The sequence below is a fragment of the Podarcis muralis genome, chromosome 6, assembly GCF_964188315.1.
Source record: "Podarcis muralis chromosome 6, rPodMur119.hap1.1, whole genome shotgun sequence".
Taxonomy (NCBI): domain Eukaryota; kingdom Metazoa; phylum Chordata; class Lepidosauria; order Squamata; family Lacertidae; genus Podarcis; species Podarcis muralis.
The window spans coordinates 28,768,976-28,779,074 of record NC_135660.1 but is presented as its reverse complement, the minus strand read 5'-3'; the positions used below and the strand labels follow the sequence as shown (position 1 = coordinate 28,779,074).

General features: G+C 41.5%; 1 protein-coding gene across 4 annotated transcripts in view; it reads right to left on the bottom strand.

The window, feature by feature from the left end:
- Window positions 1-1,461: 1,461 nt before the first annotated feature.
- The window catches only part of SPHKAP (SPHK1 interactor, AKAP domain containing), a 74,211-nt gene continuing 65,573 nt past the window's right edge, over window positions 1,462-10,099 (bottom strand). For 3 of the 4 annotated variants that reach the window (XM_077929908.1, XM_077929909.1, XM_028731154.2), the window contains 4 exons: window positions 9,918-10,004; window positions 8,293-8,345; window positions 8,021-8,205; window positions 1,462-4,308 (listed from right to left, as the gene is read on the bottom strand). In XM_077929908.1, coding sequence (XP_077786034.1) covers window positions 4,165-4,308; window positions 8,021-8,205; window positions 8,293-8,345; window positions 9,918-10,004 — 469 coding nt within the window. In that variant the 3' untranslated portion in view covers window positions 1,462-4,164. The remainder of the gene's footprint in view (window positions 4,309-8,020; window positions 8,206-8,292; window positions 8,346-9,917; window positions 10,005-10,099) is intronic. The other variant, XM_077929910.1, reaches the window with a different exon arrangement.

Sequence of the window (10,099 nt, the reverse complement as noted above, 5' to 3'; positions counted from 1 at the left end):
CAGAAAATCCGGATTGGGAACCAGGTCCCAAAGCCCGCCGGAAGCAGGGGGAGGAGTCAGAGGAATCCGCGTCCGAAGAGTCGAGGAAGGGTGAGACCTCGGCGGGCAGGAGGACCCAGAGGAGAAAGGAACAGAGGAGGAGGTGGAGCAAGGCGAGGGTCTTGAACTGGTGTATGGGGGGAGGAGATTCAGATGGAGCTTCGACGGTCTAGAGTTACAGACGTAGGGCTGCGCGCCGCGGCTGTAAAACCAACAATGAACTTCAATAAAGACTTTTGTATATAAAGAGACACTGGCGTTGGTCCTTTGTGAGCTGGGACCTGAGGCTGCCCTGACAACAGTATTTAAGTCCCCCATGGAGGCGAGGTAACCTTTAACTCAGGGTTACATTGCTAGAGCCTCAGACATGTGTTTTGGTGAACCCACTTTTTTGCAGTTCTCTTCTGATCCAGCTCTACTTGCACTTCGTTATGTGCACCTGTTTTTCTCGATCTGAAATATTATCTCCTCTAACTCAGATGCACCTATTAATTTGAGTGGGGCCAGATCAGCATTGTGAGATCTCTGCATTAGCAGAGATGGCTTAGGATGTCAATACCTTAAAGGTCCATAACATGTAGTCCACCAACAACATACAATGGGGTGTTTAATAACTCTTTGAGTTTGCTGCCCCACATAAAACAGGCTTATCAAACCCCTAATGCAGGAGTTCAGAAGTCACTGAGCTAAGTCTCCCATCAGTGGCAGCCAGTATGGCTAGTGGTCATGGAAGATGCAGTACAATACCACCTAAGGGCTACAAATTAGCCTCCCCTGTGTAAGCTGCTACGTTTGCTGGGCCTGTTGAGACACAAGCTGTGCAGTTTTGATCTAGAATTATATGGATTTAATTTTATATAAAAATGAATTGATCTTTCACTATTCTTTTTAAAAAGAAAAAACTTCAAATGCTCCCCGCTTCCCTCTTTAAAAGCTTGTTTGTCTATCCATTTAAGATTAAAACTCCAAGAGCAGTTCAGTATTTCTTTGGCTTCCAATTCAGATGAAGGCATACATCAGAAGTAGTATTTTGGGATAAGTTTTTGAGCGTACATGTCTCCCTATTTGATCCACACATTAAGAATTCTGGTCTCATAGCCTGCTCCTGCTAAATGTTGAGATATTTGTGCTTTGGATTATGTACTTTTAGCGGCCTTCCATCAATCTTCAAGCTACAGGTGACCAGCTACTTTGAAAACTGAAGCCTTTAGGGTATGTTGGCATTCCAATTCTATGTACTCCCTTCAGCTTGTACCGAATGCATTTCACAGCAATTCAGAACTTTTGTAAAATACCTCTTTGTCTGATGTCACACACTGATCCTTTTTCTTGCTGAGCTGCTATATGAAAATACTTTATGTCCTCTCTACTGTGTAGAAAGGCTAATTCAAAATTAGGTTTTACAAAGGCAAAGAGGACACAGACTGTTAACATAAATTTATTTCAAGTCAGGCTGCAATACTAAAAAGTAGCATACAGAAAGGAATTGCATCACACTTTCACATGTTAGCTATGTTATTTGTGCTTGTAAACATTTATTCTACCACTGCAAAACGTCTGTGTAACACACAACTAACTGGAATTGTTCTAAAAATAAATAACCTTTCCAACAGTATAATTTCAATCTATAATGCTCCATAACGTTATTACTGTTTTCTCAGAGGTCCTGAGTGCACACTGGTTTTGAGAGGCTTTTTGGATTGTGGCACATCTCCAGAGTGGACCCAGGTGCTGTTCAGCCAAAGCTAGTGCTTGCAGTATAAATTGGCCTTTCTATTATTAACCACGACCTTTACTCCTCTACATGTATTGTGGAGTAACTATATAGTCAGCAAAGTTGCTTGAACACTTAGATTAATATGCTGGCAAATGTCACCTTTGCGAAAGAACAGGCATGGGTGGAAGTGGATTTAACAGAAGCAGTGGTGACAATTATGGCTCTTAATAATTTTATTTAAAAGTACTGCAAAAATAGTGTAAAAAGATAATTTACTTTTGGACACATTACAGAATCATATACTATCTTAATGAAAATAAGAGATGTCTTTCATAGTCTTCAGGAACATACAGGCAGAATCTGTATATGGCCAAACGATTGAAATTCTGTTTTTCAAAAAAGCAAATGACAGAATTGCTGCTTTGCAAAGATGCTAGTAAAGGATATTGACAATTTGGAATAGAGATATTTAGTGGGTAATGAGCTGAAGATTTTTATTGCAACACAGTTCCCTTTCCTGACTTTAAATTAAAAGCAGTATTTTTGGCCAAAGCCAAAGAACGTTTTAAGTATGGGTGCAAAAACTACTAGTTATTTGAAAATCAGGGTATTGGGGATGTACACTGACAATCAGGCAAGTTTTTATGCATTAAAAAGATCACAGGGACCCCAAACATTTAACCTCATCAAAATTTTGGTTTTAAAGTGTTGATAATCACATGATTCTATCAGTATAAAAAGAATAATGAAAAAGGAGAAACTTGTTCTCAGAAGTGCCATCTAATACAATTCATCACAGCTCAGTATATTTTGGAGCCCAGGTTCCGTCAGAAGCAATCTTAAAGCTTTCACATTCTGTAGAATAGTTGAGGCAGTTTGAACAAATATTCCTGCCTAATAGGCACCCCTTTTTCCTTGCTTTGGTGTTTCCCTCTTTAGGATAAAAAGCTTTCACAGTCACACCCTTTATATGAGGGTACAGTCTATGAGGCTGGCCTAAGCTAAACCAATTTGAGTGCAGCAGTTAAGACCAAATGATTGTAAATCATGAGCACTTACAGTGGTGCCTCGCAAGATGAAATTAATTCGTTCCGCGAGTTTTTTCGTCTTGCGATTTTTTCATCTTGCGAAGCACGGTGTTGGAAAAGTTTTGGAAAAGCTTCAAAAATACCAAAGTCTTCAAAAACCTCAAAAAAGGCTACCACAGCGCGTGCTATGAGTTGCTCCTCGAAGTCAAGTCGCAACTGTATTAACGGTTTTAAGAAAAAGGAAACAAACTTGCAAGACGTTTCCGTCTTGCGAAGCAAGCCCATAGGGAAAATCGTCTTGCGAAGCAACTCAAAAAACCAATAACCCTTTCGTCTTGCGAGTTTTCCGTCTTGCATGGCATTCGTCTTGCGAGGTACCACTGTACTTGGAGTAAGGCTTGTTGAACTCAGTGGGACTTAGCATCTGAATAAATCTGCATAGCATCAATTTGTAAAATTTGAGTAGTAAAGTTGAATTCCTTTAAAAGCAACTGTTCATTCGCAGATTGCAACAAACTTTACAAAGGACGTGAATCACCATTCCAGGTGAAAGAAAGGGGAGGCTTAGAAATGCCAGTACCTGCCCACAGTCTCACAGCGAGTTGCTAGTAAAGCTGTGTGTGGGACTCAAATCTGTTAATGAGCAGTCCAATATTAGCATTCACTGGAGCACAGAGCCTCTGAAAACTGCAGGGAAAGAACACAACACGACAAGGAGTTTTAAAGACCTGCATGAAAACCTGCCAACCTGAATTTTGTTCCTTTCAGCAGAAGATATACGCCTGCCGAATGGCGAACGGCTTTTAAAAAGGAATTTCAACAGCTTGCGAATGTCGCTTCTTTGTGACACAGTTCAAGAGCTCAGGCTCCTCTTTCTATTCTTCTGGAGTAATTTGAAAACATAATTACACAGAATTCATTGAGAGGCATATCCTCCTACGTATTCGTTTGCCTCGCATTCTGCAAACTGCTAGTGTAGTCAAACGACAAATACTAACATCTCTTTCTCTCTCTTTTAAAAATGCCTTTGTTACTGTGTGATTTCACTGTCAGTCAATACACATAGCCGACAGAAATGTATGTATGTTTGATTACGGGAAACAGATGTTGTTTTTTCCTCCGGTTTCCACAAATGTCAATTCAAAATGCGCACGCCCCTGTCCTCCAACGCAAGGTTCCCCATGTGATACAACTGTATACTCCGGATCTTTCCTTTCAACCCACCACTTTCTTTCCTGTGCACAGCTCTAAAACAGACCCACGGCAGAGTTTGTGGATTTCTGCTCAGTTCTACGTGCTGATGTTTTGAAAAAGAGGGCCACTCACAAATCACTGCCACTTAAAATGGATTAAAAATGAAAACAAGTGTAACAAGGTTTCTTATCCCAACTCGAGTAGCCAGTCAAACAGGCTCGGAGTCCGCTCTCTGCTTTCTTCATGGAGTTTGCAGAATTGTACCACGGCATGAAAGATATCGCCCACTTTCCAGGACTTCTCGTGGACAAGCTGCACAACATCTAAAAACTGGAAGGGGGAAAAAATGTTTACTCATAAGAGTTGGTTTCATCCAATTAGGTTCTCTCCTTTTCACTGTAACTATATGAATCCAGGAGGGATGGCTCACACACTGCTCTAATTGTTCATCACTCATTGACTACAGAATCAAGTGAGGACTTGTGTGTGTGAGAATGAGTCAGCTCAGTTGGTTAGAGCAGGTTGCTGATAATGCCAACATTTAAGGTTCGCTCCCCGTATGGACAGCTGCATATTCCTGCATTGCTGGGGGGCTGGGCTAGATGACAGGGTCCCTTCCAACTCTATGATCCTGTGACCACAGGCCAATCATGTTTGATCTTTCCTGCCACCTCCACAGCAAAACCTCTGACTGGAATCAGTGACTCAGCTGTCGATCAAGTGACAAGTAAATAAGTAATGAGAAATCAATTGATACTTAAATGGTTGTATGAAGCAGTCCTGAGGGAAACGCTTTGGTTTAAGAATAGGAGGCAAGCTATGTTTAGGAATTTACAATGCAAATAGTAAATACGGTGGTTTCTGCACAAAATGTTGCAGGGTGGAAGATCCCGTTCAGGTTACAAACTAGCATTGCTCTCCTCCTGGAAACTCCATTCCTCCTCCAATTCTGCCTACTCCCTTGCCTGGCAAACAGTCAGAATTCCATGGTAACTGAGTACACGTCATTCTCATTAGCTGCCTTGGACCCCCCCCCCCAGGAGTTTCCCCCTAATTTTTTAAAAAATATTTCTTCCTTTTTGAGAGTGGTGCTTTTTGACTACTTGAGCAGTGGCGCACGCACACCTGAACATGGGGAACAGAAGGAATGAGGAGTCTCAAATAAGAGTTCTTTTGTGCTCAGCCTGCCCCAGTGTTGGCAGCATACTTAGAATCTAATCCTCAAATTGTCACGCTTCCCGAGGAAGGTGAAGGGGGAGAGAGGCAGTCGATATTATAGACATTTACTCCTCAGGCTCATTGTGTTGCATTGTTACATGAAAGAACACCTAATGGCAAACCTAAAGCACCAACATGAATATTTCCACTCAGGTACTGGAGTGAGGTGGTTCAACAATGGGCAGACCAGAGAAATCTGTATTGCACCAGATCATCTGGTCATATTCCCTACAGAAATGCCTCAAATTAGGCCTGAAGGGGAACACCCTCACCCCTGTCCTCTCTCCAAGCACGTTGCATTTTCTCTGTAGAAGGGGTCTGTACATTTGATAAGCCATTATGTTAAAGGCAGCCAATTGGCTGCATGTGGTAGCTGGCCCAACAGCATCATCACTGAAGTCCCTTTCTGCCTGCCTGTGGCTACAAGAACTAGAGTTGTGTATATGTAGTAGTGCACCCACCCTGTGGAATGCCTTCCCAGCAGATGTCAAAGAGAAAAACAACTACCAGACTTTTAGAAGACATCTGAAGGCAGCCCTGTTTAGGGAAGTTTTTAATGTTTGACCGACTATTATATTTTAATATTTTGTTGGAAGCCGCCCAGAGTGGCTGGGGAAACCCAGCCAGATGGGCGGGGTATAAATAATAAATTATTATTATTATTTATTATTATTATTATTATTATTATTATTATCATCATCATCATCATCATCATCATCATCATCATCATTAAGTACAGAGTATCCCATAAATCTTCAAGGGTCCCTCCAAACATTATTTTTATATTTTAATATTTTGTTGGAAGCCGCCCAGAGTGGCTGGGGAAACCCAGCCAGATGGGCGGGGTATAAATAATAAATCATTATTATTATTATTATTATTATTATTATTATTATTATTATTATTATCATCATCATCATCATCATTAAGTACAGAGTATCCCATAAATCTTCAAGGGTCCCTCCAAACATTATTTTTTGTTGTGCATTCATGAGGATTTGTGCTCATGATGTTGCCAAGGTAGCTATGCACAATTCTGTTTTAAATATGCTTTGTGCCTACAGACATACTGCTCCATTTCCAATCAGGGCAGGGTCCTGTAACTTCTTGCTGAACTCCTGGAAGTATTTATACGACAAACGTTCCCGTTTATTTCCTCTCCCACTTTTGTTGTGCTGTAATGCAAGAGTGTCCTTCCAGATAACAGTGATGCATTGTGGAAGCATCACGGAACAACTAATAAAGTGGAATGGTATCCCGTATAAATCTGCCACTAATGCAACTCTTACTGTGTTAATGATGTGTTGCAGAATATATGTGCAAAAACATCCTAGTTTGAAGGGGTTCTAAAATGCCCAAAGCTCCTTGTCATTGGAAGTCAAATCTAGAAGGAACAATAATGCATTGATTTTACTGCATACCAATTGTGTGTTGGTGTGTGTTTAAAAACCTTTAGATTTCCAAGCAGCTGGGGAAAAATATTATACCATCTACTTTTGTGCTTTGCTATTATTTGAAACAAAGAGCATCATCACACCACACACCCAGGCCCTTGGTTTGCAAATGGAAATTAGCGCTTTCTCCTTCTTCTTCTTCTTTTTTTTTTTACTGTTCACAATCAATATCTGATTAGGCTTCATCACTCCACTTTCAAAACAAGGGAGGAAATGGATTGTGCCTCCGTAGCTAGCAGGACAATTTGCCATTTACATGTGGTCTTTTAAACTTAAGCACATATTTTAAAGATGTTCAACCAGGCTTGCTGTTTCCAAGGGCAGGCTTTCAGGCAGGATGTGTTTCATCACTTTCTGGGGTGTTTTAGGAATTGGTTAAAGTATTTGCAGAGGCATATGGCAAAGCTGACAGCTGTTTCTATAATGGGACACAATTTCGGCAGTTGTTACTGAATGCAGCTTAAATTATTGCTCAAGATTCCCAAATATTTTGCCTTAGAAAATACTAAACAATGCCTCAGCTGTACCTAATACCAACTCTCTCTCACACACACTTTTTTTTTAAGATCCAGGGTTTGATTCTATGAGCTCTTGTCCTGACACAGCAGCTCATAGGATCCAAGACAAGACCTTGTGCAGTACCTGCTCCATCCCTGTTGAAGGCAAGAGGGAGCAGGAGTCCCACTTGCTGCTCATATCTATTTATACAAAACATTTTCATCCCATCTAATTTCACGAGCCAAGATGGCTTAAACTGAGGGTACCCAACATGGTACCCAGATGTCCTTAGATTACATCTTCCATCACCCCTGACCATTGGACATGCTGGCCGGGGCTTCTGGAGGCACCACATTGATTGCCCTTATTTAAATAAACTCCTGCTATGCATCTCAGTGCTTGGGATACTAGAGCAAGCCTAGTTTACAGGGGCCTCTGTGCCCCACATCTGTGACTGCACAGGTTTTTGCGATACCTTAATGTAGCACAAAGTGGCATTTAAATTATAAGATCATTCCTGAATGACTTTTCTGTCGCAGGTTTGTATTTCATTCTTCCCACTCAGTCGTGAAGCTTAGTGGATGACCATGGGCCAGTCACTGTCCCTATGCAAACCCCATCTCACAGGGTTGTTGGGAGGATAAATGGGGAGGGGGAGAATAATATATGTCACCTTGACCTTTGTGCAGGCAAAGTGGGATATAAATGCAGTAATAATAGATAAAAATACTAGAGGCGGGGCAGTATATTTAAAATGTTACTCTAATACCTATGGCAGGAAAACATGATAGTCTTAGTTCTTCAAATACTGCCTGTCAGTGGGTGCTACACCACATTTGCCATCATTTTTCTCCTGCAACAGAGATCCATACCTTTTCAATTCTATTTTCCTGAGATTTCTTAAAATAGATCATGGGGATCCCAAGCTCTGATGCAGCGATCCACTGAAGGGTGGTACGCAATTCTGCGTCAGGGCACTCTGGTTCCAGGTCAAAGTTGATCACCAAGAGATCCTTTTGCCCATTGGCTGTTCCGGTGGATAAGCCAGAAGCGCATTCTGAGGAAAGAATGCCACCGTCATTTTCCCAGTGCTTGCAGGCAAAACAACGAGTTCCTACACCCTGTTTTACGACATACAACTTACCTTCTACCTTTTCTGGCATTTTGTTGTGGAATGTGTTTTCATCTACTAATTCACTTAAGAAACAAAAAGAACAAGAAAAGATTATTGTATATAACTTTGCAACATGGCCTGACATCCATTCATGAAAGCTGAAATAATTTCAGAGAGGGACCTGAGACGCTTCAGTTTGATTTCTACACTTAAAATGAACTTGCTTTTGGGGTAAGTGTATCAGCATTCACACTAAGGGATCTTTTATGTTTTTATCATTTGCTACCAAGGTATCAAACTCAAAGCCCTTTGAAACTTTGAAGTATCTTGTGAAATCTCATTAGTCACAGAGCTTTATAGACAGGAGGTTTAAGCATCAGTACTCAGTTTTAAGGCTATCAAGTTGATATTATTTCAGAAATTGTGTATCTACCCTCCCACTTTATGTACTGTGCTCAGGGTGACTTAAAAAATTATTTTTAGGAACATTGAGGATCAAATATTCTCTGGGGATCTCTCCCCCCAAAAGGAATTCTGGTTCCTTCCCTTTCAAAAATATCTACGCAGCTGCCAATTAAACCTGGAGCAGAACCAATGGGAACCTAAGAGGCAGGGCTGTGCACCCAAACTGGTCAACACCTTAACCAAACTGGGCTCATTCCAGATTGGCTTGAGGCAGCTCCAGATTCTGTCTGAAACTCTGGAAGGCCATTGCTGTTGTACCATGAAGCCATAATGGAGCTCTCCAAACGTTAGAGTACAATTCCCATCAGCCCCAGCTTGGGAGTGAACTTGGGACATTCTGCATGCAAATGATGTGCTGTGCCCCTGAACTACAGCTCATCTTATTCTGGGTTCATAGACCTTAGGGCAAGCTCACTAAGGTCTCTGCCACTGCCCAGAGCCCATAAGGAAGTCTGTCAGACCAGCCTTGCTCAATCCATTGGTCAGAGAAGCAACCTTGCAACCCACTCTCTGCCAGAAGGAATTTTCTGATTCAATGCCTAGTTCCCTGGGGCTGGGTGCCCAAAGGAAAGCGTGTTCTGGCCCTGTCCATTAGCTAGAAAACTAAAGGTTGCTGGGCTGTGCATGTGCGTGAGATTTATAGTTATATATATATATATATATTACAACCTGTTGTAAATCATCCGAATGAAAGGTGGGGTGCAAACCTTCGAAATAAACATGCAAATATGCTGCTCAACCAGGGCCTGTGTTTGCTGTAGGCAGTTGTTTATATCAGAAAGAAATGGCTGCTTGCCAGAGATAGCAATTACTGAATCTGTAACTGAAACTGCTGGCTTCTAACATTTCAGGGGGGAAATTCACACCTTGCGTTTGCAACAGTATATTTAGAGAATGAGGGCAAAGTGCAGCTAATCTGCACTTTGGAGCACACTATGAAATTAAGTGCGAATGTGGTGGGCAACTGGAAAATGTGGACACCACTTTATGGAAATAATTGATCACCACTTAATGGAAATAACTAACTTTGTATTGTAACCATTGCTGATGGGAGTTAAAGCGGCAGCAAGAAAGGAGAGCAGCTGGATGAATAATGAAGTCGCTTGGCACATTCTGGATGATGTGAATGGTTTTCAGCTGAAATGGAGCAGCGCTTCCCAAGATCAGAGGTCACCTTAGCAGCTACTTACTTAATTGTATGAGAAGATGGCATGTTTTCCTGATAAATTTCCAGGTCCATAATGCCAAGACTGCTAGTGGTACTGCTGTTGCCATTGCTGACGATGCAAAAATTTAAGTATTAATGCCAGTCTGCACCAGCATGCACTTGAAGACATTATTAAGCAAAGCGGCGGACAGAGCGGCTGCTTTT